Source organism: Bos taurus, chromosome 17, assembly GCF_002263795.3.
Source record: "Bos taurus isolate L1 Dominette 01449 registration number 42190680 breed Hereford chromosome 17, ARS-UCD2.0, whole genome shotgun sequence".
NCBI lineage: Eukaryota > Metazoa > Chordata > Mammalia > Artiodactyla > Bovidae > Bos > Bos taurus.
The window spans coordinates 29,755,491-29,773,996 of record NC_037344.1 but is presented as its reverse complement, the minus strand read 5'-3'; the positions used below and the strand labels follow the sequence as shown (position 1 = coordinate 29,773,996).

At 35.3% G+C, this 18,506-nt stretch overlaps 1 protein-coding gene across 1 annotated transcript in view; it reads right to left on the bottom strand.

Moving 5' to 3' along the window:
* Positions 1–2,930: 2,930 nt before the first annotated feature.
* Positions 2,931–18,506, bottom strand: part of MFSD8 (major facilitator superfamily domain containing 8) — a 37,676-nt gene continuing 22,100 nt past the window's right edge. The window contains exons 7-12 of the mRNA NM_001205823.1: positions 17,981–18,036; positions 14,311–14,419; positions 10,217–10,351; positions 6,869–6,972; positions 6,533–6,780; positions 2,931–4,395 (exon numbers count right to left, since the gene is read on the bottom strand). Coding sequence (NP_001192752.1) covers positions 4,189–4,395; positions 6,533–6,780; positions 6,869–6,972; positions 10,217–10,351; positions 14,311–14,419; positions 17,981–18,036 — 859 coding nt within the window. The 3' untranslated portion in view covers positions 2,931–4,188. The remainder of the gene's footprint in view (positions 4,396–6,532; positions 6,781–6,868; positions 6,973–10,216; positions 10,352–14,310; positions 14,420–17,980; positions 18,037–18,506) is intronic.

Genomic DNA, 18,506 nt, shown 5'->3' with positions numbered 1-18,506 from the left:
TAAAAATAGAAATAAAGGAGTTCTTAGCTTAATTTTGAAGCTAAAGACTCAAATATATTTTGCTTTGACTGAATTTAAGTATTTTTTTAAATTATCTCTTTCAGTCTTAATGTGTCTTTATGTTTCAGGCATTTCTCTTATATATACTATATAGCTAAATTTTTTCAATCCAATGTAATATGCTCTGTAGTCTACTTTGTTTACATTTATTATCATTTCTGATTTCACTGTCATTACAGTTCTGTTGTATTTATTTTCCAACTTTTTAAAAAATTTTATTTTCCAGCTTATTCTGTGTTTTCTACTTGTTTGCTTTTCTTTTCCTTTACTCCCTTCTTTCAGGTTGAATTTCCTTTTCGTATGCATATTATCTCTAGTATTTTAATTTTCCTCCATCTTTAATTTCCATTATAAAATTATCTGTGGCATCTTATTACTCTTGTGTTCCTTCTAATTTGTTCATGTCTGAAATTATTTTTTTAAGTTTCTTATTTCCTGAGCTCTGCCAGCAATATTTTCATACCTTATTATCTTATTTTCCTAGTTCATTGGGAAATATTCCCATTTCTCAGTTTTTCAAAATACAGTTTTGTCATTTTTTTTTGCCTTTCGCTCACAGTTTCTTTCAGCTCATTTTATAATACATTGTGTTTTTATCTGTTTATGGGCATATCTATCTGGCATGCTGTTGTTATCTATCAGAACATTTGGTCAACTGCACACTTTCCCTGTTTCTCCTCAGTAATTCCAGTAAATGGCATCTGCATCACTAGTTTTTCATTTCAAATCCTGGCACTCATTCTTAACACCTTATTTTACCTTTAATCTAGTCACAAATTAATCCTGCTAACTCTACCTCTAAACTGCATTCAACATGCTTTTAATTCCCAGTTCCACTGTCAGTTCCATAACTGAAGTCACCAGCATCACACATCTTTACTATGACAATAGCTTCCTTCACATCTTCAAACATCTACTCTGGCCTCCTATATCAGCCAGGGGTTTTAGTTACAAACTAAAACACAATCTAACCTAAGGAGAAAGTATTTATTAGAGGATATTAGCTCAGACCCTCTAGGAGGGACAGAGATTCAGGCTCTGCAGCTAGGAACAACGGCTGTTATCACAATGCATGAGCTGTCCCAGAAGACACCCTGCCACCCATGCTCAGCACAGACCCCACACCCACCCTGATGAAGCTAGGGGACTAGGTTCTGGGAACCCTGACACTACTTGCTCCAAAACTGAGCCACTGACCTCACTCCCTCCAGTGAGGTAATTTCTCCAATTACCTCAACAATATCATTTTACATTTGACTTAAAACAAGATCCAAAATGAGATCTACATAATGCTCTATAGCCGGCGTGCCACAACTACTGAAGCCTGTGCACCTAGAGCCTGTGCTCCACGAGAGAAACCACTGCAGTGAGAAGACCGCACCACAGTGAAGGGGAACTCCCGCTCACAACTAGTGAAAGCCTGTTCACAGCAGTGGACACCAAGGGCAGCCTAAATAATTTTTAAAATCCACAGTGAAATATATCCTCTTGTTAAAAATGGCTATCATCAAAAAGATAAATATAAAAACTAAGTGTGTACAGAAAGGGAACATTCATGTACTGCTGATGGGAATGTAAATTGGTATAGCCTCTGCAAGAGTGTGGAAATTCCTCAAAAAATTAACTACCATGTGATCTAACAATTCCACCAGGTATATATCCAAAGAAGATGAAGGCAGGATATCAGGAGACATGTGCCTTCTCATGTTACTACAGCATTATTTACAACAGCAATGAGATGATTGACAACCTAGGTGTCCATCAGCAGACGAATGGATAAGGAACCAGTGAGCCAGTAAAGTTGCTCAGTTGTGCCCAACTCTGTGATCCCATGGACTGTAGCCTACTAGTCTCATCCATTCATGGAATTTTCCAGGCAAGAATATTGGAGTGGGTTGCCATTTCCTTTTCCAGGGGATCTTCCCGACACAGGGATGGAACCCAGGTCTCCCACATTACAGGCAGATGCCTTACCATCTGAGCCACCAGGGAGGTTTTCAGTTAAGTGTGTGTGTGTGTGTGTGTGTGTGTGAATATTACTCAGCCATAAGAAAGGAGATTCTGCCATTTGTGACAACATGGATGGAACCTGAGGGCATTATGCTAAGTGAATAATGATAGAGAGGGACAAATACTGTATGACACCATTTGTATGTGGAATCTAAAAGAGCCAGACTATTAGAGGCAGAGTGGAATGATAACTGCCAGGGGCAAGGGAGTGAAGGGAATGGGGAGATGTTGGTCTAAGAGTACAAACTTCCTGGTGATTATAGTTAGTAACACTACTGTATACTTAAAAATTGCTAAGAGTTGATTTTAAGGTTCTCACCATAAAAAAAGAAACTAATTATGTGATATGATGGAGGTGATAGCTAATGCTATTGTAATCATTTTGCATTATTCAAGGATCAAATCAACATGTTGTATACCTTAAACGTTATATGTCCATTATATCTCAATAAAGCCAGAAAAAACAAAAAGACACAGGAAAAAGATAACCCTCTACATACCAAGATGGCGTCCCAGGTAGCTCAGTGGTAAAGAATCCACTTGCCAATGCAGGAGACACAGGACGTGTGGTTCCAATCCCTCAGTCAGGAAGATCCCCCTGGAGGAGGAAATGGCAACCCACTCCAGTATTGCCTGGGAAATTCCATGGACAGAGGAGCCTGGCAAGCTACAATGATGGGGGTCGCAAAGAGTCAGACATGACAGAGTATGCACGCACTACTTACCAAGGAGAAAAGCCTCAGAAGAAACCAACCCTGCTAGCACTTTGATCTTAGACTTCTAGACCAGAACTGTGAGAAATAAATTTGTTATTCAAGCCACCCCACCACTACCACCAAAGAAAGGACAGCAAACAATATAAAGTGCAGATTATAATGTTTACTCTCGGTTTTGAAAATTTTTATAACAGTAGGAAACACTTGGGAAAGTATTTAGAAACATTTTTGCGTTTTGGGGTAATACAGATCATCCATCTATATAGCTCTGTACTAGTCCCGTTTAGCAGCATTCAGATTCGTGTGAGGTAGTGATGTGTACATAGTGTAATTTAGCCAACTTCTAGTAAACTCGGTAAACTGTTAAAGGCATTTTACCTAGATAGTCATTAAATAACTATATTGGGGCTACCATAGCCTATCCAAATTTTAAATCCTGTGGTTCTGAGTAGCTATGCAGACAAGATTGAAAACTGCTGGGTCTTCCCTACCACTACTGAGACAAGAGAAAAAGTAAATAAAATAATAGTTTTTCTCTAGAACTTAAGGGAGTTGGAAAATGCCAATAATTTTAACATTTTGGTGTTCAGTATATGTATATAATAACACATTATCTGGCTTATGTTTCTAAAGTTGAATTAATTATTAGGCCTTGAAAGAAAAAAGTAGTCATCCCTACTACAGGTAGTGAAATCCATTTTGATCTATTGATGATCTTTCTTTATTGCTCAAATATGAGCATTATTCATACACATTTATTAACTTAGGGGTTACTTAGTAAGAACCAAAACTAAAGTAAGATGCAAAGTATAGTATTAAAAATCATGACTTATAGAAGCTAAGGCAGGATGACAGGCATGGTAAGTGGAAATTTTAAGTCATGATTTTATTTTATAAGGAAAACTTGATAATAACAGAAAATATATTTTTTAGTAAATAAAAAGGAGCTGTCTTTCAATAAAAATCCCCCTATTTAGGTAAATAATTTCTGTGATTTCATTCTATCACAGGTAATTCATACAGAACTCTCCCTATGATTTCACTGCATAGATCTTCTCATTATTTTAATGACACTTCTGCAGTTTGACTTAAGGATATAACTTCACATTTATAGAGCACCATCTATTCATTCATGACTTCATGCCATCCCCCAAAAAAGGTCTTATGGAAACTGTTTCTTTTTTTGAGATAAGGAAAACTATAATCTAGAATTTTCATATTACCTTGCTAGTCACAATTACACATAGAATTCCCTATTTTATTCAATATACGTTCTTGTTTTGCAACATACACTATTACCTACAACCTGACTTTAGGAAACTGACTCGTAGCAGTTGTCAAGAAGAGTCTTAAAAAAGAGAAAGTTCCACACAAGTGTACTTTCCACACAGTCTTAGCTAGGTTACTCTTGAATCCTTCCATGCCTTACAGAAAAAGCAATGAGTCTTCTGTAAACCACACCCAGGAGTGTGACGGTGAGCACCACCATCCCACACACTAGGCTGAAAGCCCACCGTGGACCCCAGGCAGTGTACACTTGGCTGATGAACACAGGTCCAAGAATCCGTGCTGCACTTCCAGACGCTGTTAACCAGCCCATGTACACACCCTGTGGAGGGAGAAGCACACTCGTAATCAGGTGTAGTCATTTTCTCTATCTGTTGTTTTTAAATTAATTACAAAGTGCCTCTCTATAAATACCACAAATAATGAATGATAAACTTATTTGATATACTATTTAGGAAAAATAAAAGTGTATAAAAGAACAAACACTGTCTACTGAAATGATTTATAAACTTACCTTTTAAGGCTAACATTTGTTTTGTACTTGCTATTTTCCAGACACTACATTAGGTGCTTTACATATATTATTTCCAATGTTCACAAATTTCTATGATTGGTATTATCCCAAATTAGCAAGCAAGGAAGCTAAAGCTCAGAAAATTCAAGTAACTTATCCAAGAGATTCGAAGCCCTATTTGGCTGACTCCACTGTATTAATTTCCATGTCACCACAATGTCACTGCTCCAACTACAATGTCCAAAATGCAGCATTACTTTTAATATCCCCCCAATTGTAAATAACCTGTCAAATGTGGATTAAGTAAATAATTTATGGCACATTTAATAAGTGGAATGCTACACAGTTGCTTAAAAGGCCATCCATATACAGAATAAGATCTTATAATGAGAATAATGAGAATAACATCTATTCGCATTGACATAGAAAGTCATGGTATATTAAAGGGAAAAAAATCCAAAATGTAGAAAAAACTTTATATACTTGAGATATAATTCATATTTTTTTAAAAGGCATGAGGGTGGATATACTTGAAAAGGCATAACAAAAGTCATGAAGGGTACAAATGAAGTACACTATGAAGTGGTTAACTATAGTATGATGGGCTAAGGGGATCCTTCCTTTTCTGCTATATACATTTCAAATTATTTGACTTTTCCTGCAACTATCATGTATTGTTTTTGTAACTAATATGCATTTATTCCTGATTTTGAAAATGTGAAAATATAACTTTATAGATTAAAAAATCCAGAAATTACTAAAATGTTTATGATTTTAGTTTAAAAACAGTGATAATGAACTTTTTTTAATCTTTGCTTTATTTAAAGAAAAACACTAATTTCTACCTTGAAAATGCAAAACCATCAGTTTAATTTTTATAAAAAGGAAGATACTGTTTTTCATTTTGTTGCCATTTAAATAACTGCTTCCCAGGTGGTGCTTGTGGTAAAAAACCTGCCTGCCAATGCAGGAGACATAAGAGATGCAGGTTTGGTCCCTGGACCAGAAAGATCCCCTGGAGGAGGACTTGGCAACCCACTCCAGTATTCTTGCCTGGAGAATCCTATGGACAGAGGAGACTGACGGGCTACAGTCTACACAATCGCAGTCAGACTTACTGAAGCGACTTAAGCACGCATGAAGGAAAGTCAGAAGTAAAATCTGAAATAACCTAAATGTACAATAACAGGAAAATGACTGAGTAAATGATGATACATACATAAGATGGAATATGTCTCCATTAAAAAATAATTCCTTAATATAAAATGTTATGGGAGAATATTTGCAGCATAATTTAAAAAAACAGTTTAAAAAATAGTATCAAAGATATAGTCCTATTTTTGTGTTAGGCCCACACACCCATGCACACACACACGGATAAAGACTCTAAGTGGAAGTATATTTCACCAAACTGTAGTACTTGTCTCTTTGATACTTTTCTCCATTTTGCTTCTATACTTTTTCTAAGTTTTAAATAATGAATATGGAAATTCTTATAAGAACAAATTTAAAATAACAAAACTGCTGCATACTTTTCCAACTACTGTGTTTTCATCTCTTAATAACTGTCCCTAGGACCACATGAAATTAAGTCTAGATCCAAATTTGGCTATCAATTTTGGTTGGCTAACTGTTGCCTAGTTTAACAATGAGTTTCTGAAAAGTATGCTTCAGATAATTTTTTCTATGAAAATAACTTAGAGCTCATAATCTGAGTTCAAAACATCCTTAGTTCTAACTTAAAGTACTTTCTGTTAAATTTCAGCTTACAATCTTGTAAGTACTTTATGAAAGTGGTGGGGTTTTAAATTTAAAATGCTGAGTATGATAAAAATCCCCTAAATCAGCTTATGTAAAAATGGACAATGGATGGAAAAAAAAAATGTGAGTGCTTGCAAGTATACATATACCCCACATAACTGCAACGTCAGAATAACGGACTCACCTGAGGGTTTGGTCCCAGAATTTTCGAATATAATGTATAGGACATAACATTGCAGGATGGATAGCCTATTCCAATTAGCACAGCTGATATGAGGAACTGGGCCAGATGGATCATGGGGGTATACAGGCACCACGCTTGTTCAACTGGGCAACCAGTTGGTTCTTCACTGTGATCTTCTCTTGGAGACTTCCAAAGAGTAATAATTATTTCTCCAAATGTGGTATTAGGGATTGAGTTATTATGTAAATCTATGAAAACAAAATTAGTACAGTGTGTTACTTGTTAATTTTAGATGAATAACAGGGGCTAACATTATAGAATTATGAATGGCTATACCTTCCCACTGTATTTTGGGAAACTGATTTCCCCAAGGTAACAAGACAAAGAAGCCAACCCATATAATGATGAGTCCTCCCAGTAGAAGAGCACGCTCACCAATCCTGTTAAAGAACAGAAACTCTGTAATTTAAACATGAAACAGTATATTATAACATATAGTTCTATTACCTTTATAATTTTTAAAACTATAAACAAATAATATCTTGATACTTAAAGTGATATATTAATTAAAACAAATACAAACTATAATTTCCCACTAAGAGGAACTAGGACTCCTCTGAACACTGGCTGATTTCAAGTCTGGGACAAGAAGCATTAAGATGAGCCTTGACATCTTACCATACCAGAAACAATAGAAATTATCAGTGACTACTGGTCATAAAAGAATTCCCTGGCTGTCCAGTGGATAGAGCTCTGCCTTTCTACCACAGGGGCACAGGTTTGAACCCTGGCTGGGGAACTACAATCCCATATGCTGTGCAGTGCAGCCAAAAATAAGGGCTCAGAGTCAGTTTGAGGAAGCTGGCCAAAAACACGACATGAATACCAAAGAGAATAGTAGTGACAATGACTTGAAACACATAAAAATGTTATAATCTATAAATACATACTATATTAAAATAAAATATTCTTGGTAACTTAAGAGGATGTTACAGAATCCACTAGTTATTTTAAAAATCAGTTAATAAAAGGAAAGAATCTCTATCTCTCTTCTAAAAGCTATACTAAGAGATTTAAGAAACACAAGGGCCTGAGTCAAGTGAGTAAGCTATAAAATAATGTAAGACAAAACAAATTTTAAAAAAAATTAAGAGTGTAGAAAATCTGAATACACACTGGATATTTGATGATATTTAGAAATCACTGTTAATTTTTTTAGATGTGATAATGTTGTCATCTTCAACTTTTAGAGATACATACTGAAATATTTATGGAAGACATGAAATGATGTCTAACATTAGCTTCAAAATCATCCAGGTGTAGAGGATAGGGAGTGGTATAGATGAATCAAGATTATCCAAGGTTATAACTGTTGAAGCTGGATAACAGATGTTAGACATTCAGGACATGATTCTCTCTACACCTTTGCATATGTTAGAAATTTTCCATAATAAAATGTGAAATACACAAACAAGATCAAAGGTTCCTAAAACAAAAGAAACCCAACACTTCCCATCACCTTCAGAATGCCTACAAGGTTTCATATCTTTCCAACCTGATCTCCTCTCATTTGCCATTTCTCTCATTCTGCTCTAGCAAAAATGGCCTTCCTGCTTGTTCCTTAATCATATGAAGGTCAGTCTTCTGAGGCAAGAGTTCCAGGCCCCTGAAATGGCTATTCTGATTTCACTGAAGTCTCAACCCAGATATAACTTCAAACTGAGCTGCTTTCCTTGAGAAGCCAATCAAAACACTACCCATGCCACTTTTCATTCTCTTCCTGTGCTCTATTCTTTATACTACTTATGACCTGATTCCATACTTGTGTTTACTGGCTTTCCATAGAATACAAGCTCTTGGAAGGTATGAAATTGGATAACCTGTAAGAATATCAGCAGGACACTCTATCTTTGTAGCAAGATGTAATACATCTACTATTACTTTAACTGAATATGAATCGATGTCTATGTCCATATCTGTATATTGGCCTTTTTCAGTTCAGTCACTCAGTCGTGTCCAACTCTTTGTGAACCCACGGACTGCAGCACGCTAGGCCTCCCTGTCCATCACCAACTCCCGGAGTTTACTCAGACTTATGTGCACTGAGTCAGTGATGCCATCCAACCATCTCATCCTCTGTCATCCCCTTCTTCTCCTGTCCTCAATCTTTCCCAGCATCAGGGTCTTTTCAAATGAGTCAGCTCTTCACATCAGGCGGCCAAAGTACTGGAGTTTCAGCTTCAGCATCAGTCCTTCCAATGAACACTCAGGACTGAGCTCCTTTAGGATGGACTGGTTGGATCTCCTTGCAGTCCAAGGGACTCTCAAGAGTCTTTTCCAACACCACAGTTTAAAAGTATCAATTCTTTGGCTCTCAGCTTTCTTTATAGGCCAACTCTCACATCCACACATGACTACTGGAAAAACCATAGCCTTGACTAGACGGACTTTTGTTGGCAAAGTAATATCTCTGCTTTTTAATATGCTGTCATAACTTTTCTTCCAAGGAGTCAGCATCTTTTAATTTCATGGCTGCAGTCACCATTCTATCAGATCTAGTCCCTTAAATCTATTTCTCACTTCCACTGTATAATTTGGCCTCTTTCTTGGCTCTATAAAGACACGAATCTTCGTAGTATTCCCCATAGCACCCAACCCTATGCACTGACTCAGTATTTGTCAAATGATCTTAGAACTTTATTAAAGTTACATTGTTAAAGTATTCAGGAATAATTAAATTGTTAAAGCTGAATTCATCAACTAACATGCCACCACAGACTATATGAATGAACTAAATTTTATACAAGAATTTCCTTACAGTTTACTTTTGCAAAATGCTTCTTTAAAAAACTGTTCTATGATCCACAGAGAACAGACTTATGGACATAGTGGGGGAAGGAGAGGGTGGAATGGCGAATTGAGAGAGTGGCAGGGAAACATATACATTACTATATGTAAAACAGATAGCTAATGGGCAGTTGCTTTATAACACAGGGAGTTCAACCTGGTGCTCTGTGACAACCTAGAGAGGTGGGATGGGGTGGGAGGTGAGAGGGAGGTTCAAGAGGGAGGAGACATACGTAAACCTGTGCCTATTATTTTCTGTTGATATATGGCAGAAACCAACACAACACTGTGACACAATTATCCTTCAATTAAAAATAAATTTTAAAAATAAAAAAACTAAAAAAGTGTTCTATGATCAAAGTTGCAATTAACTTTGAGAAATGCTACATTCTCTATTTGTCATGATGATATAGTATATATACTGAAGATTTAGAAGTTTTAGAGTAAAGGAGTTTGATTATTTTAACCAGAATTTTCCAGACTTAACTATTAATCTTTCTTGTTGTATAACATATATTACCACATAGAAGAACAATATTTTATGAAATACACTTACAGAGATACTTTAAATAAAATATACAAAAGATACATTAGAAGACAATTATTCAGTTTGTAAGATATTCTTGCTTTACCAAAAAATCTTCTACATGGTATAGAAATATGCTCCTTTAATAAATTTTAAATGTTTGCAAACGTTCAAGGACTAAAACTCATACAATAATAAGAAAAAAGATTCACATTATTTTACTAATACATTCACTTACATCATTAGCTCTGTTTCATGCCTTATTTAAAAAAAAAATAGGTGTGAAATAAAAACAAAGACACATAACTTACTTTTTGGAAAGTAATTTTATCCCCATGAAAATAATAACTGCCTCAACTCCAAGAGCAGCAAGTATTATTCCATCATATAATACAGCTTGTTCTCTGGTCCAGGCATACATATCCATTGTTAATGGAGTCACAATGCTAATAGAAACAAAAAATAAATAATTCTCATTTTATTTAAACCTTAGTCATTGTTAAAGTTGAAATAGTAAGCTTCATTAGATACCAACACATTTAAGAATTTGTATCCCTTTTATCAATGACATCAGATCTACATAAACAAAAATAGAAACACATTTTAAGGACATTTTATTGTAACATAATATCACAGTAACACAGGCTACTAAGTTTGGCTGTTTGCATTTTTATTTTTTAATAGTTATTATAATTATATAAGTAATATACCACACTGCAAAAAGTTTGAAAAACAGGAAAAGAAAACAAACCATAATTCCTACCATTCTAATATAAGAAGTCATGGTTGCATTTTGGTTTAAATTGGTCTCTTTTCAATGAAATAATATTACTATGATTAAGTTATGAGAAACTTATGGATTGCTTTTTCTCTTCCTCAATTTCTTTTATAACTTTGAATGCACATATTTTTCTCCCTATATCTAAGGCTACTCTTTCTTTATATGACTATCTGTCTCCTTCCTTGACAATCTTCTTTTCTGACTTTCTATCTCCTTCTGTTAATTGCTACAAAAAGAATTTTAAAATATTTAAAATAGTCATTCTTTAAAAAAAAAAAAGTCACTTTTTTTTTTCAAAAAAAGAAAGTTTATTTGAGAACAAGAGTGAAAGCTTCTGCAGACATCTGACAAGGTAGACGTGTCTTGATAATAGCAGCCATCCATATTTCAGCCTACCAAAATTACCACAAATGGGACATATTTTTTCTAACAAAGATATGGATGTACATAAAGGGCTATGGCTAAACAGAGTCAAAGGAAAGTTGAGGCCCCATAGCTTATCCCTTAGACTGATAGGTGATGTAGGACTTAAATCAAACAATCCAATCTCCTAATGCAGTGGCTCTCAACTTGGCTTCTTATCAGAATGCCAGGGACTTTGGAAAGAATATCTCCACTATTAGACTATACCCAAGTAAGAGTCTGTGTGGGGTGGGTAGGACCCAGGCATTGGTGTTTATTTAAGCATCCCAGGTGATTCCAATATGCAGCCAAGGTGAGTGGCCACTGCTCCAGAGGGAAGTAATGACCATCAGCAGGTTCCTCAGCCCATCCACTCCATTAGGAAGGGGCATCTGTTGGTGTCGTGGCCTCTCGGTGAACCTTTATTTACTCTGCTCTAGAACTCCAGGCGTTACCTGTTTTGGGCAGATTTAGAGCATTTCCATTTGCCTTAGTGATTTTTACAGCAATATTTAACCAGGCAAATAACATCAAAGAGAGAAAAGTTGGAAAAAGAGAAATTTCCATAAGGCATGATATGAATAAATAAGTGGAAAAAAAATCTCAGAAAAAAATCACTTTTTTTGGCCACATGGTATGTGGGATTTTAGTTCCCTGACCAGGGTTTGAACCAGCATCCTCTGCATTGGAAGCATTGCATCTTAATCACGGGACCACCAGTCAAGTGCCAGAACATCACCATTTTTTTAACATCATTTTTTATTTTAAAATCAGATGAGCTGCTTTAGAAAACAGTTCAGTGGTTTTTCAATAAGCTAAACACAAAATTATCATATTATCTAGCCTTTCCACTTCTGGGTATATACCCAAAAGAACTGAAAGCAGGGACTCAGATACTTATATACTAATGTTCATAGTAGCATTATCTACAATAGGCAAAAGGTGGAAATGACCCAAATTTCCACTGACAGATGAATGGATAAACAAAACTGGTATATACATACAATGGAATAATTCAGTTATTAAAAGCATAAAATTCTGGCACATGCTACAACATGGAAGGACCTTGAAAACAACATGCCAAGTGAAACATGCAAGACACAAAACGATAAAGATTGCATGATTTCACTTATATGAAGTATCTGGAATAGGCAAATTCATAGAGAAACAAAGTAGAATAGAGGCAACCAGGGGCTGGGTGAGAAGGAATGGGGACTTACTGATTAATGGGTGTAGTCATGCTTCTGTCTGGGATGATAAAAAGGTTCCAGGGATGGGTGGTGGTGATGGTTGCACAACACTGTGAATGTATTTAATGTCACTGAATTGTATAATTAAAGATAATTAAAACAGGGACACGCCTGGTAGTAAAGAATTCACCTGCCAATGCAGGGTTTGGGTTTGACTGCCCTGGTTCAGAAAGATTCCACATGCTGTGTGGCAACTAAGCCTGGGCACCATAGCTACTGAAGGGCCGGCACCTTAGAGCCTGTGCTCCACAACAAGACAAGTCACCACAATGAGAAGCCTACGAACCACAACCAGGGAGTGGCTCTTGCTCACTGTGACTAGAGACAGCCCGCACAGGGACAAAGACCCATTGCAGCCAAAACAAAAAGTAAAGTGGTATACCTTAATCAACAAGTACATTATTATATACAAATTTGATCTCAATTAAAAAAAAAAAAGAAAATATGGCAGAAAAGTTCTAAGAATCATAGCAGACTAAAAGTTTAATACATGTCCAGTAACACGTGGCTTCCCTGGTAGCTCGGTGGTAAAGAATCTGCCTGCCAGTGCAGGAGATGCAAGTTCAATCCCTGGGTTGGGAAAATCCCCCAGAGAAGGAAATGGCAACCCATTTCAATATTCATACCTGGGAAATCCCATGGACAGAGGAGCCTGGAGGGCTACAGTACATAGGGATGCAAGAGAGTTGAACATAACCAAGCGACCAAACAACCACCACCACCATTAACATGGCTCAACATGGATTAATGGGAAATAAATATACAAGAGAATAAATTAAATTCTTAAAATTGAAAAAAAAAGTTTTACTGATACTTTCAAACTGTGGTACTGGAGAAGACTCTTGAGAGTCCCTTGGACAGCAAGTAGATCAAACCAGTCAATCCTAAAGGAAATCAACCCGGAATACGCATTGGAAGGACTGATGTTGAAGCTGAAGCTCTAATACTTTGGCCACCTGATGCAAAAAGCCGACTCACTGGAAAAGACCCTGATGCTGGGAAAGATTGAGGGCAGGAGAAGAGAGAAACAGTATGAAATGGTTGGATGGCATCACTGACTCAATGGACATGAGTCTGAGCAAACTCCGAGAGATAGTGAAGGACAGGGAAGCCTGGCGTGCCATAGTCCATGGAGCCACAGAGAGATGACTGAGTGACTGAACAACAATATTCACCATAATAAAATAAATGCCCACAAAAGGAGATGAGGTAAAACTTTCATATATCTCAATAATTTTTTAAAAATTAAGTAGATCTGGCATAAAATATACCAGCATAAAAATGTTACAATATATTGGTAAGTGAATACACCAAGCCGTCAAATGATACTATCACATATTCTATGTTGGCTTAATGGACACACACATACACACAAACCTCAATACTTACAGTTGTATAGAAAAAATTGTTAGGAAAATAAAACACACACTGATGTATTAGCAGTGGCTACCTCCAGGGAAAGTAGTGGATATGGAAATACAGTTGCAGTGTTTGGAATATTTTTAACAAGAATATATTATTTTAATAATATAATGGAAAATTATTTTAAAAATAAAGCCATATGATAACTTTTATAGGTCAATAAAGCCTACACAAGGCAGATATACTAGTTTTTTTCAGGATTAGGGCTGAAATAGAGTTAAAATTTCTAGACTGAATCCAATATACATAAGTCGGGAACTACATAGCTTAAAGTAAATTAATACACAGTTTTATAACTATATTTATCATAAAACTCAAAAGGAAAGGAAGAATAGTGAAACAGACTCATGATAAGGCAGTAAGTTTATCGACAGAGAATTAACTACACTCAAGTTAAAAGGCAAATAATTTATACTTGCCTTTTTACATCATAAGAAAAATATGCCTCACATAAGGTTTTTGAGAATATCTATAAGCCGGATTAATATTGCATAAAGAAATACAGATTATTTATACAATCTGATTTAGATGAAAACAGAAAAAAACTTACGTTTCAAAAAGGGCAAAGATAAATAGAATCACAAAAAACAGAATATTGGTGGCCACAACAGCAACTTGATCAATATTTTCTTGGGGGACTTGAACTTCATCTGTACTTGCTACAGTAAACAAAAGAAAAATTATATTATTTATATATTTAATTTTCTCATGACACTAAAATAATGTAAAAATTATACGTAGAAAATTCAATGACTAAACATTTAAAATGGTTTTTAGGCTTCAAAATAGTTTAAAAGTAACAGAATTTACATGATAGAAATAATTTTTAAATGGCATTGAAAATTAAAGTGAATTTTCTTTCCAAGACATACATTTCAATTCTGTTATCTATAGGAAATACTCAGATTTTCTATTTGGCATCTCTCAAAAAGAGAACTGTATGTCCATAGAATTCTATAAAATCATCTCATGCAAAGTACATTTCAGTTGCAATTTTTTTTCTACCTTACTGAAATTTTAAATTTACAAGGATTTCATGAAGACCTCGAATAGTTTACTAAATCAGTTCTCAGTTCTATGATTCACTTCAATGGATACATATTATAAATTTCAGTGAATTAGTACTACTAAATATTGTTGCATTTTTTACCAGAATTTTTGAAAGTCCTCACATTACCATTTATATTTTTTGCAAAGAACTACCAAGATTTGATGGCAGTTTCATAAATTAGGAAGGCAAATGAGTTCAGATATTCACTGATCTTGAACTATGAAGTTAAGCAACAAACTCAATATAAGCTGTATCTGATGTAATTGAGAAATATGAAGTTACATACATGTTCATCATGTTTTTTAAATAATTTACCTACTTACTCAGAGTAAACGAGGTAAATAATACAAGAATATATTTACTTATGCTATCTTTAAGTGTATGCACAGCAGAAGTAGGAGCAGGGGGTAACTTTCCTAAGACGTAGCAAATTTCTATATTTTTTTTCATAGTAGTGCCTGCCTTTATATCTCAAGATTCCTGAGAATGAGTTTCTTTTCCAATATCAGTCTGTTATACTTGTGGGCAATTAGGCACCTTGAATACTCAACACAGGGTTATAACCTCCCTTTTACACAAAGAAAACCAGTCATCTTTGCCCAGTTCCTTTTCTGGGGTAGATTCTGGTCCCTGTGGGCCTTAAATTATTTGGATAGACCTCCCTGATTCTCAATTACCACCTAAGCCAGTCTTTAATCCTTTGAATCAAATACCAACATTGCCCCAAATTAGACTATAGTTTATAAATGGGTGGTTAGTTTTCCACAGCCTCCAACCAGCGCTAGCTTTAGTGGGGAGACTCAGAAATGATGCATCCTAAACTGCGGGAATTAACTAGGTATCATAAGAATTTTAAAAAAACACTACATTAACGTATTGATTGAAAAACTGTGTAACTGGAAATCAAAACTGATCCCATGATAACACCTTTAATAAGAGGAACAAACCTGATATATTTCATCTAAACATTTACTGAAATTTAAAAATCATCTGTTTTATAAAAATTATTTTGAAGGTCCTAGAAATCTTATGAAACATAATAGATTACTCCTTTTAAAACTCTCATTTGTGTTTCAGAGCAGTGCTGTCCAACAGAACCCTGACATGATGGAAATGTCCTTTCTCTGTGCTGTCCAATACAGTTGGCCACTAGTCACATATACCCATCAACTGAGCACTTGAAATTTGCTAGTGTGGGATTTCCCTGGCAGGCCAGTGGTCAGGACTCAGTGCTTTCATGGTTGTGGCCTGGGTTCAACCCCTGGTTTACTATCCTGCAAGCCACAAAGAACTGCAAGCAAATACACACAAACAAAACAACACAAAAATCTGAAATGTAGCTAGTGAGATGGTGAAAATAAGGAATTTCTTTTTCTTTAAGATTACTCTTCATTATTTTGGCCTCACTGTGCAGCTTGAGGAATCTTAGTTCCCTGACAAGAAGGACCCTGGCAGTGACAGTGTCAAGTCCCAACCACCGGAATGCCAGGGAATTTCCAGGAATTTCTTAAATGTAACTAAGTTTAAGCAGTCAAATTTGACCAGTGACTACCACGCTGGACAGTGTAGCTGTAGGTCTTTGCTACTCAAAGTGTGGTTCAAAGATCAGCAGCATCAGCTCACATGGTAGCTTATTATGAATGTAGATTCTCCCTACTTAGACCTCACCCTAGGCCTACTGAAACAGTCTGTGTTTTCACACGGTTCCCAGGTGCTTTCTAAGCATATTAAAGTCAATAAAGCAAGGATCTATATATGGCTATCTCCTTCAACTTGTGAAAGATTTTGCTTCTTGTGTATCTTCCCTTTCTCGGCCCCCAACTACATCCTCTTTAACTTGCTCCTTCTCTTTATCTGATAGGTCCTTTAAGTTAGCATCCAATTTTACACCTGTTCCCAAAAGTAGCTTATTTCCACTGTTGGTACTCCTTCACCATGCATTCTTTCTTTTGAAAAATTCCAAACATATTCTTATCCATCTATGCCCTACATTCAACAATATTTTGCCACACTTGATCCATCTATCCCTTCCTTTCCTCCTTTCTCTTTTTTGCTACAGTGTTTTTCATTGGATGTCTCCCAAATTTCTATCTCTAGGTTTGGTTTCTACCATCAAAATTACAAATGCCTCTGGAATTTTTTAGTTGTTCCTAGAGTAGCATTGTATTTGGCTTGATCTAAACTGAAATCGTTTTGTCTTTTCAGCCAATATCCCTTCTTAAATTCTTTTTCTCTCATTCTTTCAACTATCTGGAATCAAACCCTAGCAGACATCTTCAACAACCTCCTCCATTGTTTAGCATTACCTATCCAGCCTGTCAAGAATCTTGATTTTCTTTTTTCTTTGAGAGCTCATATCTATCATTTCTCCATTCTCAGTTACTGCTGTAGTTCAGGTCTTCACGTACCTGGATTAGCCTCACTTGGAATGTGACTAACATCATACTTTCCTTTGTTCAAAATTTGCTATAGCTTCTCATCACTCGGCTTTCCTCCGAACTACTTTTAACTTTACCTTCCAGTAGTTTGCTGTGAAAATTAAATAAAATGCCTATCAAAGAACTCAGCAAAATAATACTGTTTTTTCCAAAGCTTTATAAACTCCTTGAGGGCAAGGACTAAATTGCATTCTTTTTCACGAAGGGACACTCCCCAAAGAGGGTATAACTAGAAGTACTTAAATAATGGTTTATTTAGTAAACTATACATACTTACCAGACTGGGAACCTATTTATGGGCCAGAGAAAGAGCTATAGGATGAAAATGTGCATTTGTGGAGTATACCGAAAGAATAAAAATGCAAAAGAGAAACCATACTTATACTGATGATTAAGTGAACAAAGAAATACTTGAATCAGAAAGATACATTTGATAGCAAAACTACTGAATTCATTTCAAAGATCTCAAGGATTTTAGGATATTGCTCTTGGAAAACAAGATGAAGTAATTTTTAGCAATGGTTTTACCCTGCCAGCTGTGCACACCAAATCACTGATACAGGTATGCCTTTGTAAAAATAATAAATTAGGTAAATTTCAACTCTGGAGACCTTCCCCAATTACCCATTGTGTTGTCCTCAGAAATAAGATTCAAGTAAATATCAAACAGATAGAATCATTAGAAATACTCTGTAATATTATAGTAATTTAATCAAACAGGTTAATAGTACCTTCTTCAAAATTAATATTTTTACACTGTCGTCCTGAGTCATCCACACGATGTTCTCTTAAAAGAAAAACATAAATATTGTATCCATGAAAGGCTTAGTATAATAGATGAATGGTTTAAATTTATTATTAGCTTTCTATTTTTTCACATTCTGATAGTTTCTTTTACTGCCTTCTGAGTAATGAAATTATTATGATATAACCAATAAAATTAAAATGATATGTTACAACTATTACTGTATTACTTTATCATATAAAATGGAAAAAATAATTAATCTAAGAGCACACATGAGCTACCTTAATCAGTATTTGAAGTTTTCCAATGGTTTTCAACATGAGTTATAAACATCTGTGGACTCTTGGATAAAACACTCCAAAGTAATATATAGTAACAAAACTTCTGTAGTTTTATAAAATTTCTTCTGATATATAAAAGATAAGAAATACATATTATGAGGAATTTTTGTATCTAAGGTTGATACTAATCATTAATCTACTTAAAATGTTGCTTTCATGCTATTACCTTAC